Source organism: Heptranchias perlo, chromosome 12 (genome assembly GCF_035084215.1).
Source record: "Heptranchias perlo isolate sHepPer1 chromosome 12, sHepPer1.hap1, whole genome shotgun sequence".
Classification (NCBI taxonomy): domain Eukaryota; kingdom Metazoa; phylum Chordata; class Chondrichthyes; order Hexanchiformes; family Hexanchidae; genus Heptranchias; species Heptranchias perlo.
Window position 1 is genome coordinate 11996631 of NC_090336.1, and position 25705 is coordinate 12022335.

General features: G+C 46.3%; 1 protein-coding gene across 1 annotated transcript in view; it reads left to right on the forward strand.

Annotated features, from left to right (window-relative positions):
• Positions 1-23872, forward strand: part of f2 (coagulation factor II (thrombin)) — a 48935-nt gene extending 25063 nt beyond the window's left edge. The window contains exons 9-14 of the mRNA XM_067993659.1: positions 1516-1639; positions 6427-6594; positions 9276-9449; positions 13303-13481; positions 19027-19097; positions 23557-23872. Of these exons, the coding sequence (XP_067849760.1) occupies positions 1516-1639; positions 6427-6594; positions 9276-9449; positions 13303-13481; positions 19027-19097; positions 23557-23712 (872 nt within the window). The 3' untranslated portion in view covers positions 23713-23872. The remainder of the gene's footprint in view (positions 1-1515; positions 1640-6426; positions 6595-9275; positions 9450-13302; positions 13482-19026; positions 19098-23556) is intronic.
• The last annotated feature ends 1833 nt before the right edge of the window (positions 23873-25705 follow it).

The window sequence follows — 25705 nt, forward strand, 5'->3', positions numbered from 1 at the left end:
AAATGGCCAGTCATGCTGTCAGATCCTGGAAAAATTAATTTTCTCTCAAAAAAATAGCCATCAGAGTTCACCATATCTTTGACATTATTTAACAGGTAAAGCCAGTAATTCCAACCCTCGCTCCCAGCTCTTCCAACCCCACTAAACTCTGCTCTTTCCCCACTATGCTCCACTCCCCAGCCATCACCCATCACTCTTCTCCATTTTCCAGCCACCCCCATCCTGCACCGCTCCACTTTCCAGCCCACGGCTGTGTTCCCCTCCCCCTGCCCTGCTCACATTTGTAGACTCCAGGCCACCTATGAGCAATGCCATAGGAGATCTGCTAACAGGATTAAAGTGCCGGCCTGTGCTGAGGCTCTTCCAGTCTGAAAGGGTAAGGCGGACCAGGCCTCTGCTTATTCTATTCTTGGACTAATGGGTTAACTCCCACCCTCAACTTATTCTATTCTTGGACTAATGGGTTAACTCCCACCCTCAACTTATTCTATTCTTGGACTAATGGGTTAACTCCCACCCTCTGCTTATTCTATTCTTGGACTAATGGGTTAACTCCCACCCTCAACTTATTCTATTCTTGGACTAATGGGTTAACTCCCACCCTCAACTTATTCTATTCTTGGACTAATGGGTTAACTCCCACCCTCTGCTTATTCTATTCTTGGACTAATGGGTTAACTCCCACCCTCAACTTATTCTATTCTTGGACTAATGGGTTAACTCCCACCCTCAACTTATTCTATTCTTGGACTAATGGGTTAACTCCCACCCTCTGCTTATTCTATTCTTGGACTAATGGGTTAACTCCCACCCTCAACTTATTCTATTCTTGGACTAATGGGTTAACTCCCACCCTCTGCTTATTCTATTCTTGGACTAATGGGTTAACTCCCACCCTCTGCTTATTCTATTCTTGGACTAATGGGTTAACTCCCACCCTCTGCTTATTCTATTCTTGGAATAATGGGTTAACTCCCACCCTCTGCTTATTCTATTCTTGGACTAATGGGTTAACTCCCACCCTCTGCTTATTCTATTCTTGGACTAATGGGTTAACTCCCACCCTCTGCTTATTCTATTCTTGGAATAATGGGTTAACTCCCACCCTCTGCTTATTCTATTCTTGGACTAATGGGTTAACTCCCACCCTCAACTTATTCTATTCTTGGACTAATGGGTTAACTCCCACCCTCAACTTATTCTATTCTTGGACTAATGGGTTAACTCCCACCCTCTGCTTATTCTATTCTTGGAATAATGGGTTAACTCCCACCCTCTGCTTTTTCTCCTCTCCACTTCTTATCTCAAGCAAGACAGCACCACCTGAAACTGCAGACTAGCCATGTGGAGGAAATCACAAGGGCGATCTCAGGGTTGTAGTGGGGCAAGGTACCATGTGCCCAGGTTGCTCTGATATTATACTGTTTATTATTGTGGTTTTAGTGTAACTAAAGGGTTGTGTTGCAGATTGAGGTTCTAAATGCAGATGGACTCAGCCATTCTCACTGTTTCTAGAATGTGGCCTGAGACCGTTGTTTGAGCTTATAAAGAAAGAAGATCAAGGAGAAAGGTCGATGCTGGAATCCATCAAAGGGCGGATCGTGAGGGGCCAGGATGCTGAACGAGGGAGTGCCCCATGGTAATGTGCTAAGCCTTTCCCCTCAATATGTTCACACTGTTTAAAAGTGGCCAAATCAGAGAATATCTTTTACGGGAGACAAAGTTTGCAAAAGGCATCAGTAGATGAACCAGCCTTCCTGTCGGTTGATGGTACTCGAACGCATTGACTACCCCGCAGTACAGCTCCGCAAGTGACAGTGAGTGTTGGCAGTCACTTTATCAAGTCTATTTCTTCTTGCAATGAAGATTAATTATAAATGTGCACCAAAATGTTGTGGCTTCCCTTGTTATCTGTGGTGGGTGGAGAGCAGCCCAGTCGGTACTGTGGCCTTGTGCCTTCCTCCCCTGTTATTTCACAGCTCTGTCCTGTTTAGTGAAAAGACAGGATTCGATAAGCCTGCCAGCTGAATGTTTTTTTTCCCCTCTGAATGCATTGACCATCCTGGAGTACTGCTCCACAAGGGGCAGCGGCACTCCTGGATATTGCCAAGCGGTCATTCTCCATGTGTAAGTCCAGGCAGTGAGTGCTGGCAGCCAAACCCACTCCTGTCCACACCTCATGTCCCCGTGAGTGCACTTTCCAGTAGGGGTCTCTGGATAGCGACCAAAACTGGGAAACCTGGCTGTTATTTCTCCTCACTAACTCAAGATGCTGAGACTAAATGTAGCGATCAGGTAACTTAGCACAGACCAGGAATCAAACCTGAGACCTTGCTGTATGGCTCGCTACTAGTGCTGCGAAAAGCTCTGGGACGTTCTGTGGAAATGAAAGGCACTATATAAATGCAAGTTCTTTCTTCTTCCTCCTAAGTCTTCTCATCGCTCGTGAGATCTGATCTTGCAACTCCAATGGCCCAGTGAGTAAATGCACTACTTTTAACCATCCTAGCCCAAATTTTAAGGCTATGCCCTTTGTTCTGGATTCCCCTACTAAAGGGAAGACTTTGTCCTTATCTACCCTGCCAATTCCCTCTGTTACTTTAAACACCTTGATCAGATCATCCCTTCCTCATCTCCCAGAAATATAATCCACCTGTCTTTGTAGGTCAGTTCCTTCATCCCAGATTTCATCCTGGTGAACCAGGCAAGGAAAATAAATGTATGACTGCAAATGTTTGTGGCCTCCACCCTACTCCAACCCACTCCACTACTCCCCATCAAGAGTAGTGGGAAACTGAGAGCAGGTCACATTTTTTTTATTCGTTCATGGGATGTGGGCGTCGCTGGCGAGGCCAGCATTTATTGCTCATCCCTAATTGCCCTTGAGAAGGTGGTGGTGAGCCGCCTTCTTGAACCGCTGCAGTCCGTGTGGTGAAGGTTCTCCCACAGTGCTGTTAGGAAGGGAGTTCCAGGATTTTGACCCAGCGATGATGAAGGAACGGCGATATATTTCCAAGTCGGGATGGTGTGTGACTTGGAGGGGAACGTGCAGGTGGTGTTGTTCCCATGTGCCCGCTGCTCTTGTTCTTCTAGGTGGTAGAGGTCGCGGGTTTGGGAGGTGCTGTCGAAGAAGCCTTGGTGAGTTGCTGCAGCGCATCCTGTGGATGGTACACACTGCAGCCACAGTCGCCGGTGGTGAAGGGAGTGAATGTTTAGGGTGGTGGATGGGGTGCCAATCCAGCGGGCTGCTTTGTCCTGGATGATGTCGAGCTTCTTGAGTGTTGTTGGAGCTGCACTCATCAAGGCAAGTGGAGAGTATTCCATCACACTCCTGACTTGTGCCTTGTAGATGGTGGAAAGGCTTTGGGGAGTAGGGGCGGTACTGGACCTAATTCTAGGGAATGTGGCCGGCCAAGTGGAAGAAGTGCTAGTAGGTGAGCACTTTGGTGAGAGTGACCATAATTCGGTGAGATTTAAGGTGGTCATGGAAAAGGACAGGGAGGGGCCGGAAATAAAGGTTCTAAATTGGGGGAAGGCCGATTTTAATAGGATAAGGCAGGATCTGGCCAAAATGGACTGGGATCAGCTGCTTGTAGGAAAATCCGCATCGGAGCAATGGGAGTCTTTCAGAAGGGAGATTGAGACCATACAATGGCAACATGTTCCCGTAAAGGTCAAGGGTGGTTCCAAGAACTCCAGGGAACCTTGGATGTCAGGGGATATACGAGAATGGATTAGGAAAAAAAGGAGGGCTTTTGGCAGATACAAAAGGCTAAAGACGGAGGAAGCCCTAGAGGAGTACAAAAAGTGCAGGGGTATACTTAAAAAAGAAATTAGGAGATCAAGGAGGGGCCATGAAATAACACTGGCGAGCAAAATAAAGGAAAATCCTAAGATGTTTTATAAGTATATTAAGGGTAAGAGGATGACTAGGGAAAAAATAGGGCCCATTAGGGACAAAAATGGCAATCTGTGTGTGGAGCCGGCAGATGTAGGAGGGGTTCTAAATGAATTTTTTGCATCTGTTTTCACTATGGAGAAGGACGATGTAGACATAGAAATACGGCAGGGGGACTGTGATATACTCGAACATATTAACATCGAGCGGGAGGAGGTATTGGCGGTTTTAGCAGGCCTAAAAATGGATAAATCCCCAGGCCCGGACGAAATGTATCCCAGGCTACTGTGTGAGGCAAAGGAGGAGATTGCGGGGGCTCTGACACATATATTCAGAACCTCTCTGGCCACAGGGGATGTGCCAGAGGACTGGAGAACCGCTAATGTAATACCATTATTCAAGAAGGGGAGTAGGGAAAAACCGGGGAACTACAGGCCAGTGAGCCTAACATCAGTGGTAGGAAAATTATTGGAAAAAATTCTGAAGGACAAAATTAGTCTCCACTTGGAGAAGCAAGGATTAATCAGGGATAGTCAACATGGCTTTGTCAAGGGAAGATCATGTCTGACTAATTTGATTGAATTTTTTGAGGGGGTGACTAGGCGTGTGGATGAGGGTAACGCAGTGGATGTGGTATACATGGATTTCAGTAAGGCCTTCGATAAAGTCCCCCACAGGAGACTGGTCAAGAAGGTACGAGCCCATGGAATCCAGGGTGCCTTGGCACTTTGGATACAAAACTGGCTTAGTGGCAGAAGGCAGAGGGTGATGGTCGAAGGTTGTTTTTGTGACTGGAAGCCTGTGGCCAGTGGGGTACCACAGGGATCGGTGCTGGGTCCCTTGCTGTTTGTGGTCTACATTAATGACTTGGATATGAATGTAAAAGGTATGATCAGTAAGTTCGCTGATGATACAAAAATTGGTAGGGTGGTAAATAGCGAGGAGGATAGCCTCAGTCTGCAGGACGATATAGATGGGTTAGTCAGATGGGCGGAACAGTGGCAAATGGAATTTAACCCGGAAAAGTGCGAGGTGATGCACTTTGGAGGGACTAACAAGGCAAGGGAATACACAATGAATGGGAGGACCCTAGGCAAGACAGAGGGTCAGAGGGATCTTGGTGTGCAAGTTCACAGATCCCTGAAGGCGGCGGAACAGGTAGATAAGGTGGTAAAGAAGGCATATGGGATACTTGCCTTTATTAGCCGAGGCATAGAATATAAGAGCAAGGAGGTTATGATGGAGCTGTATAAAACACTGGTTAGGCCACAGCTGGAGTACTGTGTGCAGTTCTGGTCGCCACACTACAGGAAGGATGTGATCGCTTTGGAGAGGGTGCAGAGGAGATTCACCAGGATGTTACCAGGGCTGGAGCGCTTCAGCTATGAAGAGAGACTGGGAAGATTGGGTTTGTTTTCCTTGGAGCAGAGGAGGCTGAGGGGGGACATGATTGAGGTGTACAAAATTATGAGGGGCACAGATAGGATGGATACTAAGGAGCTTTTTCCCTTCGTTGAGGGTTCTATAACAAGGGGACATAGATTCAAGGTAAAAGGCGGGTGGTTTAGAGGGGATTTGAGAAAGAACTTTTTCACCCAGAGGGTGGTTGGAGTCTGGAACTCACTGCCTGAAAGGGTTGTGGAGGCAGGAACCCTCACAACATTCAAGAAGCATTTGGATGAGCACTTGAAATGCCATAGCATACAAGGCTACGGACCAAATGCTGGAATATGGGATTAGAGTAGACAGGGCTGATGGCCGGCGCGGACACGATGGGCCGAAGGGCCTCTATCCGTGCTGTATAACTCTATGACTCTATGAGTCAGGAGGTGAGTCACTCGCCGCAGAATACCCAGCCTCTGACCTGCTCTTGTAGCCACAGTATTTATATGGTTGGTCCAGTTAAGTTTCTGGTCAGTGCTTCTAATGCTACTGACTGGTGGTAGGTGAGGCTACTGATGGCAGTGACACTGCTCATGTTTAGTGGAAGTAGCAAAGTGCTCCCTGTAACACCAGACTATCAAAATACATAAAAGCTAAAGACGTAAGGATTCCAGTGTGTTTATTGCTCCAAGCTGCCAGCCACAGTTGTGATAGGTTTCCTCAGTTCTTGTCTGCACTTGGATGGATTAACTCCCAGTAGCAGAACCTTCCACTTTGTGGAAGGTGGCCTATTCTTCTTTGGTGGTTGAGCCAATTTCCATCAGTTGCCAGCAGTGGGTTAAATCATTTGTCACTCTGCCCCCACCCCCAACCCCACCCCTGCCCTCCCCCCACTCCTCAGTGTGTCTGGCCCTTGGAAACTAAGGAAACTTGGAGTCAAATTTATACACTCAAAAACAAAGAAAATTCCAGCAAGTTGGTTACAAAATGGTCAGAACTTCACTGAGTCAGGAAGATTTTGCATTTCATCAGACATTTCTTTCAATTATTCAGGTGTTGCTCCCAACCAAACAATTTGAGGTAATAATCTCCCTCCAGTATTTCTGCCCTGAAATTTTTTTTAAAATTCTCTTTCTCCTTCACAGGCAAGTGATGCTATTCCGCAAAAGCCCCCAGGAGCTGCTTTGTGGCGGCAGCCTGTTGAGTAACCAGTGGGTTATTACCGCAGCCCACTGTGTCTTGTATCCACCATGGGACAAGAACTTCACCTCCAACGATATCATCGTTCGCCTTGGGAAGTATACTCGAGCAGGGTAGGCCAAAAAAGAAAAAAGTTCAACCTCACTTCTAGTTAGTACGGTATTGTGTACGTAAAAGATCCCATGGCACTATTTCGAAGAACAGGGGAGTTCTCCCATTAATTTTCTTCCCTCCCCACCCTCCCTGAAGGTGTTGACTCCTTGCTGGGTGAAGTTTCTCATTTAGAAGTTGCCTTTCAGCTGTGGCCCAGCAGGTAGCACTCTTACCTCTGAGTCAGAAGGTTGTTGGTTCAAGACCCACTCCAGAGACTTGAGCACAAAACTCCAGTGTAGTAGTGAGGGGGCGCTGAGATGTTGAACTGTGGCCCCGTCTGCCCTCTCAGGTGGAACGTAAAAGATCTCATGGTAATATTTTGAAGAGCAGGGGGAGTTCTCCCCGGTGTCCTGGCCAATATTTATCCCTCAACCAACATCACTAAAACAGATTATCTGGTCATTATCACATCGCTGTTTGTGGACGTTGCTGTGAAAATTGGCTGCCGTGATTCCTACATTACAACAGTGGCTGTACTTCAAAAGTACTTCATTGGCTGTAAAGCGCTTTGGGATGTCCTGAGGTTGTGAAAGGTGCTATATAAATGCAAGTCTTCTTACTTTGATCATGGATTATAAGGGAAGATGGATGAAGGCAAGTGAAAAGAATCAAAACTAATTCTTAATACTCCGTCCTTTAATCCGCACATTACCTCTGATTGGCAGTCATAGTATAAATCAATCAACTGGGATTCATAGTCAGGTCCCTTAGCCCACTCCTGGTCAGTAGTTTTGGATTAGTGAAGACCAGCATGCAGGCAATCTGCTGGCTCCTCCCTACTTCCACAAATCCATCTGGCCACAGGAAAAGTGCTGGTCCATTCAATGCCATTCCCAGTAGTGACATAATGACCCAGGCCTTGGATGGTTTGGGTGTCATAACATCAGGAGGCAGAAATTGCATATCGTAGGCCTGCGAACTGGGTGCAGGAAACGATCCCTGCACTGGATGAGGTAGGCCCATTTAAATAAGACCAGCGAGCTGCGTGCACCTGATGCACGTCACCAGGCAGCTCTCCGGCGAAGTGGACATCAATTTCAGGCTGCTGCGATGTCCTGGCGGAAGGAACAGATCGGGGGCGGGGACGAGGCAATCGGGGGGGGGGAGGCAATCGGGGGGGGGGAGGCAATCGGGGGGGGGGAGGCAATCGGGGGGGGGGGGAGGCAATCGGGGGGGGGGAGAGGCAATCGGGGGGGGGGGAGGGCGGGGTGGGAGGTGATTGGAAAGGGTGGAGGCAATCGGGGGGGGGGGAGGCAATCGGGGGGGGGAGGGCGGGGTGGGAGGTGATTGGAAAGGGTGGAGGCAATCGGAAGCAGGGAGGCAATCGGGGGGGGGAGGGCGGGGTGGGAGGTGATTGGAAAGGGTGGAGGCAATCGGAAGCAGGGAGGCAATCGGGGGGGGGAGGGCGGGGTGGGAGGTGATTGGAAAGGGTGGAGGCAATCGGGGGGGGGAGGCAATCGGGGGGGGGGGGGAGGGCGGGGTGGGAGGTGATTGGAAAGGGTGGAGGCAATCGGGGGGGGGAGGCAATCGGGGGGGGGGAGGGCGGGGTGGGAGGCGATCGGAAAGGGTGGAGGCAATCGGAAAGGGTGGAGGCAATCGGAAGCAGGGAGGCAATCGGGGGGGGGGAGGGCGGGGTGGGAGGTGATTGGAAAGGAGAGAGGCAATTGGAAGGAAGGAGGGAGGCAATCGGTGGGGTGGGGGGGTCGGGTGACAGCGGGCTGCTAATGGTCTCCGGGACTGCTGCGGAGCCAGGAAGAGCACTCCTGCTTCTCGGCTCCACATTCAGGTAAGAATTTTTAAGAAGCTTACCTCTTTGGTGGCGGTATCCAATGGTCCCTTTAAGGACCACTGGTTAGGCTATTTGTAGACATGGTAATGCTGAACGTGGCAGGCCCAGCACCGGCTACATTCAGGATGGCCCATTTTCAGAAAGGGATCCTTCAACAGGTATTAGGCCCCTCGTTAACATAGTCAAGGTGCCAAATGGCTCTTTTACGTATCTGCCTGGAATGCCTAATAAATGAGGCCCACGAATTTAGCAATGGGACCAACGCCTGCACAGATTGGGTACAGGCCATCCCACTGAAAAATTACTATGCTTTTTGCATGTTTTACGCCCAGACAACACAAGCCAATCTCTAATCCCAGCAGTTCATGTAGATGCACTGGACAAACAGTCATGGCCTGTTTGAACATTCACCATAGCCAGAGATTTGCAGTTGCACAAATCAGACATAGACTAGGGAAAGCTGCACACTTTTTAACTCTGTTGAGACCCGGGCAGCATGGTATTAAAAGAAAATTGTATCTCCCAGCCTCGGCCCTGTACTCACTAATTCACAGACCTGTCCCTGGGCTGAAGCTGGGAGAACAGACTTCACAGTGTAAAGAATAGAAATGTGTGGAAAAGTGAACCACGTATGTTCAGTGTAAGGGGAATCGCCTTTATTCCTTCCCAGTTGGTGTTTCATTTGCTCCTTATTTCCTAATCTCCTTTCTTCGTTTCCTTGCTGCCAATGTTTCCTTATTTCTTTTGTAGTTTCCTTTCAGCCTGGCTTATTTTCTCTTTCCTGTCACTTCTTCCCTTTTCCTTCTCTCCACGTCATTAATGTTTCTTGTTGTTGATTCCTTTAACCTCCAGGTACGAAAGCCTAACAGAAAAAATCTTTGGGATCGACAAAATTATTGTTCATCCCAAGTATGAGTGGGAAACAAACCTTAACCGTGACATTGCTTTATTGCGTTTGAAGAGACCCACTGCTTTCTCCAGCTACATATCACCCATCTGTGTACCAACCATGGAAGTCACCAGTAGGTTAGCATTCAATGCTTCTTGGTTTTATTAACCTTTTATGCACATGCACAGATACGAGCGTTCAGTGTCTAAACGCAGCTTTGCAGTGAGAGGCCCAAATTCCGGGACACATTCTCAAAGATTCAAATGATGGTGAGGAGCATGCTACAGTTTCTAAAGGTGAAACCTGCGGTACTATTGAAGACGTTGAATTTTACAGTAGGTGGATCACCTCAAACTATTAGAACAGGAGTTGATTGCCTGAATCCAGTAGCAGGAACGACCATGATGGGTTTCTAACCGAGCCATTGCCTGTTAGAGCTCTCTGCTTTACCTGGTGCCAGATCAGATATTGTTGCAATCAAAAACCTCAGCAGTGGGTTTGTGCACTCCTGGGATCTGGGAGATCCCAGAATGATTGGATGAGAATCTCCACTGTTTAACAGGCTTTAACGGCTCTGTGTGGAGTGACCTTGGGCAGTGCCAACCCATTTCCCAATGGGTATGTGCCCACAGCGCAAAACTACCCTAAACTGGCAATCTCAATCCGTGAAGCAACGTGGTAATAGGAAAATCTCACATTGGTCCAGTACAGGGTTTTAGGGCTGAGCAGAGGGAGCTCTCCTCTGCTATATGTGACCTGGGAGCGCTTGATACTGATATGGGATACCTGAAATAGGAAAATGTTTCATTTTCCAGCGTCAGTATCCCTCAGCTTGATGAGCGTAAAAAGCTCACTCGGAGAAACAAAGTAATAAAAACAGCTTTGTACGTGTTGGCCATTTCACTTATTGGTGCCAATATTCTGAACGTGCTTAAGTGACAAGTGTTGAGAAAGTGTAGCTTGTGACAAATGGGTTGTGAGAAATACAGAATGAAATGTTGACGCTGAAAGTTAGCAATTCCAGGGGCGAGACTGATCACGGGAATTGAGGTTGTAGGGGAGCTTGGAGCGTGTGTTGTGACACAATCCCTATGGAGCTCCTCAATCGGCATTGTTATATATGCAGTGCATTACGTGACGATGCGACATGCTCTCACGGTAAGTGTACTTACTCACATCCATGATTTCATGTGCAGTTAACTCCCAAACTCATCTTGACCATCTGGAAGGAATTAGACAAGTGGATCTGTAACGCTTCCATGCAGCAAGGGAAGGACTGCAATCTTCTCGTCATAATTCAAAGAGGCTTAATTCATGTTATCTGATCATTTAAATTTGTTTGGTGTAAGAAAGGATATTGAATTTGCCAGATGTCAACAGTGAGGATGAGTCTACCTCCTATACATTCTGGCACCTGCTTTTCTCCCCACTAATTTTCTCCCCTTGCCTCCTTTCCTGAAGGTGTTGACTCTTTGCTGGGTGTAGTTCCTCATCCAGGGGTTGGGCTTCAGGTGTGGCTCAGCTGCTAACATACTTGCCTCTGAGTCAGAAGGTTGTAGGTTCAAGCCCCACTCCAAAGACTTGCGTATATAACCTATGCTGACACTCCAGTACAGTATTGAAGGGGTGCTGTCTTTTGAATGAGACTTTCAACCAAGGCCCCATCTGCCCTCTCAGATGTATTTTGAAGAAGAGCAGGGGAGTTCTCTCCAGTGTCCTGGCCAATATTTATCCCTCAACCAACGTCACTTAAACAGATTATCTGGTCATTATCTCACAGCTGTTTGTGGGGCCTTGTTGTGTGCAAATTGGCTGCCGCATTTCCTACATTACAACGGTGACTACACTTCAAAAGTACTTCATTAGCTGTAAAGCAGTTTGGGATGTCCTGAAGTTATGAAAGGTGCTATATAAGTGCAAGTCCTTCTTTCTTTGGCCCACGTGGCAATCCCTTATGTGTGAGCCTACTTTTAGAGACAATAACCTGGGACAAAATGAATTGGCACTTGAAAAAATATGGGTTAATAAATGAAAGCCAGTACAGATTTTTTAAAGGTAAATCATGTTTGACTAACTTGATTGAGTTTTTTGATGAGATAACAGAGAGGGTTGATGAGGGTAGTGCGGTTGATGTTGTGTATATGGACTTTCAAAAGGCGTTTGATAAAATACAACATAATAAACTTGTTAGCAAAATTGAAGGGGCAGTGGCAGCGTGGATAAGAAATTGGCTAAGGGACAGAAAGCAGAGAGTAGTGGTGATCAGTTGTTTTTCAGACTGGAGGGAAGTATACAATGGTGGTCCCCAGTTGGAACCACTGCTCTTTTTGATATATATTAATGACCTGGACGTGGGGTATACAGGGTATAATTTCAAAGTTTGCAATGTAGTAAACAATGTGAAGGATAGTAACAGACTTTAGGAGGATATAAACAGACTGGTGAAATAAGCAGACACGTGGCAGATGAAATTTAATGCAGTGAAATGTGTAGTAATTCATTTTAGTAGGAAGAATGAGGAGAGGCAATATTAACTAAATGGTACAATTTTAAAGGGGGTGCAGAAATAGAGAGACCTGGGGGTGTATGTACACAAGTCTTTGAAGGTGGCAGGATAAGTTGAGAAGGCAGTTAAAAAACCATAGGGAATCCTGGGCTTTATTAATAGAGGCATAGAGTACAAAAGCAAGGAAGTTATGCTAATCCTTTATAAAACACTGATTAGGCCTCAGCTGGAGTATTGTGTTCAATTCTGGGCACCACACTTGAGGAAGGATGTCAAGGCCTTAGAGAGGGTGCAGAAGAGATTTACTAGAATGGTGCCAGGGATGAGGGACTTCAATTATGTGGAGAGACTGAAGAAACTGGGATTGTTCTTCTTGGAGCAGAGAAGGTTAAGGGGATATTTGATAGAGATGTTTAAAATCATGAAAGGTTTTGAGAGATTAAATAAGGAGAAACTCTTTCCACTGGTAGAAGGGGTGGGAAGCAGAGGACATAGATTTAAAAATAATTGGCAAAGAAAACAGATGGGACATGAGGAAAACATTTTTTACACAGCAAGTTGTTGTCCGGAATGCACTGCCTGAAAGGATGGTGGAAGCAGATTCAATAGTAACTTTCAAAAGGGAATTGGATAAATATTTCAAGGGGAAAAATTTGCAGGGCTATGGGGAAAGAGTAGAGAGAAAGAGCAGAGAGTGGGACTAAGTGGATAGCTCTTTCAAAGAGCTGGCACAGGCACGATGGGCCGAATGGCCTCAATCTGTGCTGTATCATTATATGATTCTATGTGGCTCAGCTACTTGACGAAGCCACCACTGGAGGCCAAAACCCGTGATTGGAGAGCAACATCTGTAGAAGACTTGGGTGCAGCTCCACCTGGCCACCCTCTGTAGTAGGGTTGCCAACTCTGGTTGGACATATTCCTAAAGGTTTCATCACATGACCTCCAACCGCTCCACCCCCACACTCCCGTCATTGGTCACCCAGCACGTCCATCCTTGCAATCCTCCGCCTTCCTACGCCAATTGGAAAGTGAACAGACTTCATTATCCTATTGGATGAACCTTGACTGTTGATCAAACAGCCATATTTTTATGACCAATAAACAAAAGTGTTCAAAGAAAATGAAAAAAGACAGAATTTTTATTAACGTCCCTATGCTTTTTCTCCTGGATTATTTGCAGCAGTATCGAGGAGATTAATCTTTAATACCTGGAGACTCCAGGATAATCATGGAGGGTTGGCAACCCTACTCTTGAGGTGTGAATGAGAGGGAGGGACAAAATAGGAAATTTAAAAGTTCAAATCACAGAAATGGATCAGATTGTAGGTTTAGGATCGTGTCACCAGCTCTGGCCGCAGGTAGTGATTCCCACAGCAAAAACCAAGCAAGAGGAAGGACGGACAAAGCACTAATAATATTTTAACCCCCTCTGGTTTATTTCTTCAATCATAGGAGCGCTCATACTTAATTTTTGTTTCCAGGTTACTGCTCAGTCAGCAGATAGGTCGAATCACAGGTTGGGGAAATCTGGGCGAATCCTTTGTGAACACTCAAACACTGAAGCCCCAGGTACTGCAGCAGATCCAGCTCCCCATCGTCAACCATGATATCTGTAAATCATCGACCGATATTAAAGTGACGAAAAATATGTTCTGTGCTGGTGAGTCAATCCAACAGCATCTCAGGAGGGGAGTGGGTGGTGGAGTTGATTAGAACACTGATTCATGACTGGCAGGATGAAAACCACACTGCCTCCCCCCACTTTGAAAGCCCCCAGTCCCCCACTTTGAAACTCCCTCCGCCTCCTTTGAAAGCCCCCACCACTCCTCCCCTCTTTGAAAGCTGTAAGGGTCCCAAGTAAGAACAACTTGATGGGAATCTCAATAGAGTTCGCAGTGAACCCAAGTGCACTGTGCCAGACTTGTCCGTAATTCGGTACTGGTGAGTACCAAACCGGTTTCACTCAGGAGCACCGAGGTGAAAAGTGGGAAAAATGTGAGGCACTATTTCTGAGATAACTGTTAAAAAAAAAAGCTGTTTGGAATGGAGTGAACCAGAGGCAGACTCATTTAGCATTTGGTCTGTATTACACAAAGAGTGTCAGTGTTCCATGCCTGACCACTGACCCCTCACCTGTACAAACAGGGTCTGGTCACTGAGTATCTCCATGATTTCCCATTTTAAATGGGCTCTTTATCCTTCCTCTTCGTTTGTCTTCAGTTTCCTCCTACACCAATTCCAGGGAAGAGGACAGGTTGTTGCTTCAGTTAATACTGCTTTCTGGCCACCTACTGGGGAACACGTAAAGGTGACGGAAAGGTCATGATCTTCTAATTTTTTCCCTTGCACTCCCCATTCAGAAAGCAGCTTGACTGCACCCAGCACCTCCACTACATTGGCCTACCCGAGATCAGGGTCTCACTGCGGAATCACAAGGCAGGTGAAGTCAAGATTGGTAATCCATGGGTCTGAACCTTGGAGCACAAACACAGACCTGTATACACTGCCAGTACCCCACACAGACCCGCACACAGTACCCCACACAGACCCTCACACATTACCAAACAAACCTACACAGGATACCTGTATACACTGTCAGTACCCCAACACAGACCCTCACAGGTTACCTGTATACACTGTCAGTACCCCAACACAGACCCTCACAGGTTAACTGTATACAGTCAGTACCCCAACACAGACCCTCACAGGTTACCTGTATACAGTCAGTACCCCAACACAGACCCTCACAGGTTACCTGTATACACTGTCAGTACCCCAACACAGACCCTCACAGGTTACCTGTATAAACTGTCAGTACCCCAACACAGACCCCAACACATTACCTGTATACACTATCAGTACCCCACACAGACATAGAAAAATAGAAAATAGGAGCAGGAGTAGGCCATTCAGCCCTTTGAGCCTGCTCCACCATTTAATATGATCATAGCTGATCTTCTATCTCAATACCATATTCCCACTCTCTCCCCATACCCCTTGATGCCTTTTGTGTCTAAAAATCTATCTAGCTCCTTCTTAAATATATTCAGTGACTTGGCCTCCACAGCCTTCTGTGGTAGAGAATTCCACAGGTTCACCACCCTCTGAGTGAAGAAATTTCTCCTCATCTCAGTCCTAAATGTCCTACCCCGTATCCTGAGACTGTGACCCCTCGTTCTAGACCCCCCAGCCAAGGGAAACATCCTCCCTGCATCCAGTCTGTCTAGCCCTGTCAGAATTTTATACGTTTCAATGAGATCCCCTCTCATTCTTCTAAACTCGAGTGAATACAGGCCGAGTCGACCCAATCTCTCCTCATACGACAGTCCTGCCATCCCAGGAATCAGTCTGGTGAACCTTCACTGCACTCCCTCTATGACAAGTAGATCCTTTCTTAGGTAAGGAGACCAAAACAGCACACAATACTCCAGGTGTGGTCTCACCAAGGCCCTATATAACTGCAGTAAGACATCCTTGCTCCTGTACTCAAATCCTCTTGCAATGAAGGCCAACATACCATTTGCCTTCCTAACCGCTTGCTGCACCTGCATGTTTGCTTTCAAGGACAAGGACACCCAGGTCCTTTTGTACATCAACATTCCCCAATCTATCACTATTTAAATAATACTCTGCCTTTCTGTTTTTCCTTCCGAAGTGGATAGCTTCATATTTATCCACATTATACTGCATCTGCCATGTATTTGCCCTCTCACTCAACTTGTCTAAATCACCTGGAAGCCTCTTTGTATCCTCCGTACAACTCACAATCACACCTAGTTTTGTGACATCAGCAAACTTGGAAATATTACATTTCGTTCCCTCATCAAAATCATTGATATATAGTGATATATAGACCCTCACAGGTTACCTGTACACACTGTCAGTACCTCACACAGACTCTCACAGGTTACCTGTATACACTGCCAGTACCTCACACAGACTCTCACAGGTTACCTGTATACACTGCCAGTACCTCACACAGACTCTCACAGGTTACCTGTATACACCACACAGACCCCGCCCACAGACCCCCACACGTTACCTGTATACACTGCCAGTACCTCACACAGACCCTCACAGGTTACCTGTATACACTGTCAGTACCCCGTAAAGACCCTCACAGGTTACCTGTATACACTGTCAGTACCTCACACAGACCCCCACACGTTACCTGTATACACTGTCAGTACCTCACACAGACCCCCACACGTTACCTGTATACACTGCCAGTACCTCACACAGACCCTCACAGGTTACCTGTATACACTGCCAGTACCTCACACAGACTCTCACAGGTTACCTGTATACACTGCCAGTACCTCACACAGACCCTCACACGTTACCTGTATACACTGCCAGTACCCCGCACAGACCCTCACAGGTTACCTGTATACACTGTCAGTACCTCACACAGACCCCCACACGTTACCTGTATACACTGTCAGTACCTCACACAGACCCCCACAGGTTACCTGTATACACTGTCAGTACCCCGTACAGACCCCCACAGGTTACCTGTATACACTGTCAGTACCCAACACAGACCCTCACAGGTTACCTGTATACACTTTCAGTACCTCACACAGACTCTCACAGGTTACCTGTATACACTTTCAGTACCTCACACAGACCCCCACAGGTTACCTGTATACACTTTCAGTACCCCGCACAGACCCTCACAGGTTACCTGTATACACTGTCAGTACCCCGCACAGACCCTCACAGGTTACCTGTATACACTTTCAGTACCCCGCACAGACCCTCACAGGTTACCTGTATACACTGTCAGTACCCCAACACAGACCCTCACAGGTTAACTGTATACACTTTCAGTACCTCACACAGACCCCCACACGTTACCTGTATACACTGTCAGTACCCCACAAAGACCCCCTCACAGACCCCCACAGTTTACTTGTATACACTGTTAGTCAGAACCAATACCTCACACTGCAGGTCTAATCCCTGAGAAATGATTCCAAAGCTAAACTGAACCAAATTTAGCTGACATGGTTTTGAATCCGTTCTCAAAGTTAGTTTTGAGAAGGGCAGGGACAGCCTATTAACTAACGTGAGTTGCTTTCAGTGAAATGAATGGTCACTAACAGGGAAGGGGAATTTTATTTTATTTGTTCTTGCGACATGGCCGAATCTGACAAGGCCACATTTATTGCCCATTCCTCGTTGCCCCGAGAATGCGGCAGTGAGCTTTCTCGTTGAACTGCTGATGTCCTTATGGTGATGGTGCTCCCATGTTGATGTTAGGTCGGGAATTTTAGGATATTGACCCTGCAACAATGAAGGAATGATTGGTCCATGTCCAAGTCAGGATAGTGAGAGATTTGGAGGTGAACTTGGAAATGAAGGTGTTCCCACGACATTGCTGCTCTTGTCCTTCTCGGTGGTTAAGGTCGCGGGGGAGGGAGGTACTGTTGAAGTAACCATGGGGAGTTGTTGCAGTGCATCCTGCAGATCATACATATAGCCGCCACAGTGTGGCGGTGGTAAAGGGAGTGGATATTGTGATAAGTGAAATGCTCCCTCCCAGTGGGGAAAGGAAAATGGGCAAACAAGTCCTCTGTGTTTCGGTGGCTGGCTTTAGAGCTGTATTAACAAAGAGATGATCTGCAATCTCAGCCTGGGACCTGAGGCCTGGGTTCTGGGGCCTGGTGATGAGACTATCTCACACTGGCCATATCTACTTCCACTCACTACTCCTAATCCTGAGCATAGCTCAGTTAATGAGCTACAATTTTTTATGGTGGGGGGAAGAGGTTAAAAAAATGAAGAATAATATTTTGGAATAAGCATAAACCAATGGAAATATTACACAAATATAATTCCTTAACCACTGCCTCTCCTCCCCCCAAAATAGGTAAACATTAAGTAAGATAGTGGTAAAAAAAAACTTATTCCTGCAACAGAAATTATTGCTGGTAAATTCATTCAGAGACAGAATATTGAAAATGGGAGGAGCGAAGAAGGAAGGAATAAAGATGGGGCAATGAAGGAGTGAAGGTGGGAGGAGTGAAGAAGGGAGGAATAAAGATGGGGCAATGAAGGAGTGAAGGTGGGAGGAGTGAAGAAGGGAGGAATAAAGATGGGGCAATGAAGGAGTGAAGGTGGGAGGAGTGAAGAAGGGAGGAATAAAGATGGGGCAACGAAGGAGTGAAGGTGGGAGGAGTGAAGAAGGGAGGAATAAAGATGGGGCAACGAAGGAGTGAAGGTGGGAGGAGTGAAGAAGGGAGGAATAAAGATGGGGCAACGAAGGAGTGAAGGTGGGAGGAGTGAAGAAGGGAGGAATAAAGATGGGGCAATGAAGGAGTGAAGGTGGGAGGAGTGAAGAAGGGAGGAATAAAGATGGGGCAATGAAGGAGTGAAGGTGGGAGGAGTGAAGAAGGGAGGAATAAAGATGGGGCAATGAAGGAGTGAAGGTGGGAGGAGTGAAGAAGGGAGGAATAAAGATGGGGCAATGAAGGAGTGAAGGTGGGAGGAGTGAAGAAGGGAGGAATAAAGATGGGGCAATGAAGGAGTGAAGGTGGGAGGAGTGAAGAAGGGAGGAATAAAGATGGGGCAATGAAGGAGTGAAGAAGGGAGGAATAAAGATGGGGCAATAAAGGAGTGAAGGTGGGAGGAGTGAAGAAGGGAGGAATAAAGATGGGGCAACGAAGGAGTGAAGGTGGGAGGAGTGAAGAAGGGAGGAATAAAGATGGGGCAATGAAGGAGTGAAGGTGGGAGGAGTGAAGAAGGGAGGAATAAAGATGGGGCAATAAAGGAGTGAAGGTGGGAGGAGTGAAGAAGGGAGGAATAAAGATGGGGCAACGAAGGAGTGAAGGTGGGAGGAGTGAAGAAGGGAGGCGTAAAGCTGCTGACTTTCCAACTGTAGTGTAAATATCACTGTTCCTCCCGCATCAACAAAAAGTACTTTTTTTGGAGGCAGTAAGAGGCATTGGGATGGCAGTGTATCCTTTCCATTTACCTTATTACCATGTGTTTAATGATGGGGTGTGATTAGCGTAGCGATTAAGATGAGTAGAGAGAGGGAGCGTGAGCCAGGAGCACACAGCTGAGGAAGGTTGCATGATAAACAGAAGGTGCGATTCATTTGAGCTGTTTCAAAAGGGAGCATGACCCGAATACTTCATTCACCACAGCATCAAGCCGGTTTCTTTTTAACTTTAGTATGTATTTCCTGTCCATGGTAGGTTACAGTGCGGAGGATAGCAAGCGTGGAGATGCCTGTGAGGGGGACAGCGGAGGTCCTTTCGTAATGAAGGTGGGACTTTTACGTTCTTCTAATTTCTTCATATTTCACAAGCATATTGTAACCTGTTTGTGTTGAAAATATTGCAGGGAACTGAAAAGGATGAATGACAGTGCTGTGAATGATCTCACTCTCCTACTGTTACTCATGCCCTGCCTGGGAGGGATCTATTCACATCTGTCGATACTCTGTCTCAAACTCTCTCTCTCACTCCACCACTCCATGCTCAGGTTCACAGTTCTCCAGCATAATACTCCATAAGTTCCCTTTTATTTTATTTTCTTGTGTGCTTCTTGGTTATTTATTTTAACGCAGAAAAATGCGAGGTAATACATTTCGGTAGGAAGAATGAGGAGAGACAATATAAACTAGAGGGCACAATTCTAAAAGGGGTACAGGAACAGATTGATCTGGGGGTATATATACACAAATCGTTGAAGGTGGCAGGTTGAGAAACTGGTTAAAAAAGCATACGGGATCCTGGGCATTATAAATAGAGGCATAAAGTACAAAAGCAAGGAAGTCATGATGAACCTTTATAAAACATTGGTTCGGCCACAACTGGAGTATTGTGTCCAGTTCTGGGCACCGCATTTAGGAAAGATGTGAAGGCCATAAGAGAGGGTGCAGAATACATTTACTAGAATGATTTCAGGGATGAGAGACTTTAGTTATGTGGATAGACTGGAGAAGCTGGGGTTGTTCTCCTTGGAACAGAGAAGGTTGCGAGGAGATTTGATAGAGGTATTCAAAATCATGAAGGGTCTAGACAGAGTAGATAGAGATAAACTGTTCCCATTGGCAGAAGGGTCAAGACCCGAAGGTCATAGATTTAAGGTTATTGGCAAAAGAGCTAAAGGTGACATGAGGAAAATCTTTTTTATACAGCGAGTGGTTAGGATCTGGAATGCACTGCCCGAGGGGGTGGTGGAGGCAGATTCAATCATGACCTTCGAAAGAGAACTGGATAAGTACTTGAAAGGAAAAAATTTGCAGGGCTACGGGGAAAGAGCGGTGGAGTGGGACTAGCTGGATTGCTCTTGCATAGAGCTGGCACGGACTCGATGGGCCAAATGGCCTCCTTCCGTGCTGTAACTTTTCTATGATTCTAGTTGAAGATCCTTGCCGATTATTACATTGAATTTCTGAGGCAACCCCACTCGTATGACATTTTGTGACATGGAATTCTTCTTCTAATCCTCTTCCCGTTAAGGGAGTGCGTTTAGCTAACTTTGGGTGTCCACTCCCAGTGTACAGCCAGTGTCCCTTGTAGCCAGCAATCCTTTATCCCCTCCCTCAACAGCAAAACATCACAGCTTCCAAGATCAGAATATAAGTGGAGCAGGTGGTAAATCTACCTTTCCCTTCACTCCTTAAGGGCTGAATTTACCCTTTTCCTTCAGTCCCTAGGGGTTGACGTTACCCTGGATAAGCCCCGCTGTAATAGAACTTAACAGTCAGCCTTGGCTCAGTAAGAACATAAGAACATAAGAAATAGGAGCAGGATTAGGCCAATCGGCCCCTCGAGCCTGCTCCGCCATTCAATAAGATCATGGCTGATCTGATCCTAACCTCAAATCTAAATTCATGTCTAATTTCCTGCCCGCTCCCCGTAACCCCTAATTCCCTTTACTTCTAGGAAACTGTCGATTTCAGTTTTAAATTTATTTAATGATGTAGCTTCCACAGCTTCCTGGGGCAGCAAATTCCACAGACCTACTACCCTCTGAGTGAAGAAGTTTCTCCTCATCTCAGTTTTGAAAGAGCAGCCCTTTATTCTAAGATTATGCCCCCTAGTTCTAGTTTCACCCATCCTTGGGAACATCCTTACCGCATCCACCCGATCAAGCCCCTTCACAATCTTGTATGTTTCAATAAGATCGCCTCGCATTCTTCTGAACTCCAATGAGTAGAGTCCCAATCTACTCAACCTCTCCTCATATGTCCGCCCCCTCATCCCCGGGATTAACCGAGTGAACCTTCTTTGTACTGCCTCGAGAGCAAGTATGTCTTTTCTTAAGTATGGAGACCAAAACTGTATGCAGTATTCCAGGTGTGGTCTCACCAATACCTTATATAACTGCAGCAATACCTCCCTGTTTTTATATTCTATCCCCCGAGCAATAAAAGCCAACATTCCGTTGGCCTTCTTGATCACCTGCTGCACCTGCATACTAACTTTTTGATCTTCTTGCACTAGGACCCCCAGATCCCTTTGTACTGCAGTACTTTCCAGTTTCTCGCCTTTAAGATAATAACTTGCTCTCTGATTTTTCCTGCCAAAGTGGATAACCTCACATTTTCCAATATTGTATTGCATCTGCCAAATCTCCGCCCACTCACCCAGCCTATCTATATCCCCCTGTAGGTTTTTTATGTCCTCCTCACTCTCCACTTTCCCTCCCATCTTTGTATCATCTGCAAACTTTGATATGTTACACTCGGTCCCCTCATCCAAATCGTTAATATGTATTGTAAAGAGTTGGGGACCCAGCACCGACCCCTGCGGAACACCACTGGCTACTGGTTGCCAGTCCGAGAATGAACCGTTTATCCCAACTCTCTGCTTCCTGTTAGATAACCAATCCTCCACCCATGCCAGAATATTACCCCCAATCCAGTGATTCTTTATCTTGAGCAATAATCTTTTATGCGGCACCTTGTCGAATGCCTTCTGGAAGTCTAAATACACTACGTCCACTGGTTCCCCTTTATCCACCCTGCACGTTATGTCCTCAAAGAACTCAAGCAAATTTGTCAGACATGACTTCCCCTTCGTAAAGCCATGCTGACTTTGTCCTATTAAATTATGTTTATCCAAATGTTCCGCTACTGTCTCCTTGATAATAGATTCCAAAATTTTACCCACCACAGATGTTAGGCTAACTGGTCTATAATTTCCAGCCTTCTGCCTACTACCCTTTTTAAATAAGGGTGTTACATTAGCAGTTTTCCAGTCTGCCAGGACCTTTGCCGAGTCCAGAGCATTTTGGAAAATTATTACCAAAGCATCCACAATCCCTACTGCCACTTCCCTCAAGACCCTGGGATGTAAGCCATCAGGTCCAGGGGATTTATCCGCCTCGAGTCCCATTAATTTACTGAGTACCAATTCCTTAGTGATTTTAATCGTATTTAGCTCCTCCGCCCCCTCGAGCCCCCTGTTTGTCCAGTGTTGGGATATTCTTAGTGTCCTCTACCGTAAAGACTGAAACAAAATATTTGTTCAGCATTTTTGCCATTTCCATGTTTCCCACCATTAATTTCCCGGACTCATCCTCTAAGGGACCTACGTTTGCCTTAGCCACCCTTTTTCTTTTTATATAACTATAGAAACTCTTGCTATCTGTTTTTATATTTTTTGCTAATTTATTTTCATAATCTATCTTCCCTTTCTTAATCAATCCTTTAGTTACTTTTTGCTATCTTTTGACGACTTCCCAATCTTCTATCCTCCCACTAAGTTTGGCTACCTTATATGTCCTTGTTTTTAGTCGGATACTGTCCTTAATTTCTTTACTTAGCCACGGATGGCTGTCATTTCTTTTACACCCTTTTTTCCTCAGTGGAATATATTTTTTTTGAAAGTTGTAAAATAACTCCTTGAATGAACACCACTGCTCATGTACCGTCTTACCCTTTAATCTATTTTCCCAGTCCACTTTAATCAATTCCGCTCTCATACCATCATAGTCTCCTTTATTCAAGCTCAGTACGCTTGTTTGAGAACCAACCTTCTCACCCTCTAATTGGATATGGAATGTTATGGTCACTCATTCCAAGGGGATCCTTAACTAGGACATTATTAATTAATCCTGGCTCATTACACAGGACCAGGTCCAAGTTTGCTTGCCCCCTTGTAGGATCAGTTACATACTGCTCAAGAAATCCATCCCTAATACACTCAATAAACTCTTCCTCAAGGCTGCCCTGCCCAATTTGATTTGTCCAGTTAATATGATAGTTAAAATCCCCCATAATTATAGCTGTTCCCTTATTACATGCCCTGACTATTTCCTGATTAATACTTCTTCCAGCAGTCTTACCTGAAAGTCAGAAGGTCGTGGGTTGAAGGCTCAATGGAGCACATAATCTAGACCGACACTTCAGTGCAGTACTCAGGGAGTGCTGCACTGTCAGAGGTGCCGTCTTTCAGTTGCAATGTTAAGCTGAGGCTACTTCTGCCCTCTCAGATGGATGTAGACAATCCAAGGCACTGTTCGAAAAAGAGCAGGGGAGTTCTTCTGGTGCCCTGGCCAATATATATCCCTCACTAAAAAGCAGATTATCTCAACAATTATTTCATTGCAGTTTGTGGGACCTTGTTGTGCATTAATTGGCTGCTTAATTCAAGCTGTGTTTCCGACAAGAAACTACACTTCAAAAGTACTTCATTGGCTGCAAAGCGCTTTGGGACGTCCTGCGGTTGTGAAAGACACTATATAAATGCTAGTTTTTAAATTTCACACAGAACCCAACAGATAATCGATGGTACCTGATGGGAATCGTCTCCTGGGGAGAAGGATGTGACAGGGATGGGAAATATGGATTTTACACACATGTATTCAGGCTGAGGAGGTGGTTGATGAAAGCTATACAGGGCAAGAGTCCTGCACCTGAGAGTTAAAGGTTGCTGGGTCCTATTTTAATGAGGACTTGACCATTTTCTGATGTCCACTGAGGAAATTATGAACAAATTGGATGTTTATGAATGATTCAGTCATTCCTTGTACTTGAATTAATTTTTAACATGTTTATGAAATAAAACCAGATTATTACCAATAGAATATGTTTGAAGAGTTTTATTTGTCATCTTCCTCTCTCAACCTTCCTCACAGTTTTTCCCATTTATAGGAGGCCTGGACTAAAATCCAGAGTCATGAGTTCAAATCCCGCCACGGCAGCTGGGGAATTTAAATTCAGTTAATTAAATAAAAATCTGGAATTAAGATACTAGTATCAGTAATGGTGGCCATGAAACTACCGGATTGTCGTAAAAACCCATCTGGTTCACTAATATCCTTTAGGGAAGGAAACCTGCCGTCCTTACCCGGCCTATATGTGACTCCAGACCCACAGCAATGTGGTTGATTCTTAATTGCCCTCTGAAATGGCCCAGCAAGCCACTCAGTTGTAAAATCTCGCTAAAAAAAGTCACAATAAGAATAAAACCGGACGGACCACCCGGCATCGGACCACTAGGCACCGGACACGACAACGGCAAACCAAGCCCAGTCAACCCTGCAAAGTCCTCCTTACTAACATCTGGGGACTTGTGCCAAAATTGGGAGAGCTGTCCCACAGACTAGTCAAGCAACAGCCTGACATAGCCATACTCACAGAATCATACCTTTCAGCCAATGTCCCAGACTCTTCCATCACCATCCCTGGGTATGTCCTGTCCCACCGGCAGGACAGACCCACCAGAGGTGGCGGTACAGTGATATACAGTCAGGAGGGAGTGGTCCTGGGATTCCTCAACATTGACTCTGGACCCCATGAAATCTCATGGCATCAGGTCAAACATGGGCAAGGAAACCTCCTGCTGATTACCACCCACCGCCCTCCCTCAGCTGATGAATCAGTCCTCCTCCATGTTGAACACCACTTGGAGGAAGCATTGAGGGTAGCAAGGACACAGAATGTACTCTGGGTGGGGGACTTCAATGAGCATCACCAAGAGTGGCTCGGTAGCACCACTACTGACCGAACTGGCCGAGTCCTGAAGGACATAGCTGCCAGACTGGACCTGCGGCAGGTGGTGAGCGAACCAACATGAGGGAAAGACTTATTTGACCTCATCCTCACCAATCTACCTGTCGCAAATGCATCTGTCCATGACAGCATTGGTAGGAGTGACCACCGCACAGTACTCGTGGAGATGAAATCCCGTCTTCGCACTGAGGACACCATCCAACGTGTTGTGTGGCACTATCACCGTGCTAAATGGGATAGATTCAGAACAGATCGAGCAGCTCAAAACTGACTGGGCATCCATGAAGTGCTGTGGGCCATCAGCAGCAGCAGAATTGTATTCCAGCACAATCTGTAACCTCATGGCCCGACATATTCCTCACTCTACCATTACCAACAAGCCAGGGGATCAACCCTGGTTCAATGAGGAGTGTAGAAGAGCATGCCAGGAGCAGCACCAGGCATACCTAAAAATGAGGTGCCAACCTGGTGAAGCTACAACTCAGGACTACATGCATGCTAAACAGCGGAAGCAACATGCCATAGACAGAGCGAAGCGATTCCACAACCAATGGATCAGATCAAAGCTCTGCAGTCCTGCCACATCCAGTCGTGAATGGTGGTGGACAATTAAACAACTAACTGGAGGAGGAGGCTCTGTAAACATCCCCATCCTCAATGATGGCGGAGTCCAGCACGTGAGTGCAAAAGACAAGGCTGAAGCGTTTGCAAACATCTCCAGCCAGAAGTGCCAAGCGGATGATCCATCTCGGCCTCCTCCCGATATCCCCACCATCACAGAAGACAGTCTTCAGCCAATTCGATTCACTCCACGTGATATCAAGAAACGGCTGAGTGCACTGGATACAGCAAAGGCTGTGGGCCCCGACAACATCCCGGCTGTAGTGCTGAAGCCTTGTGCTCCA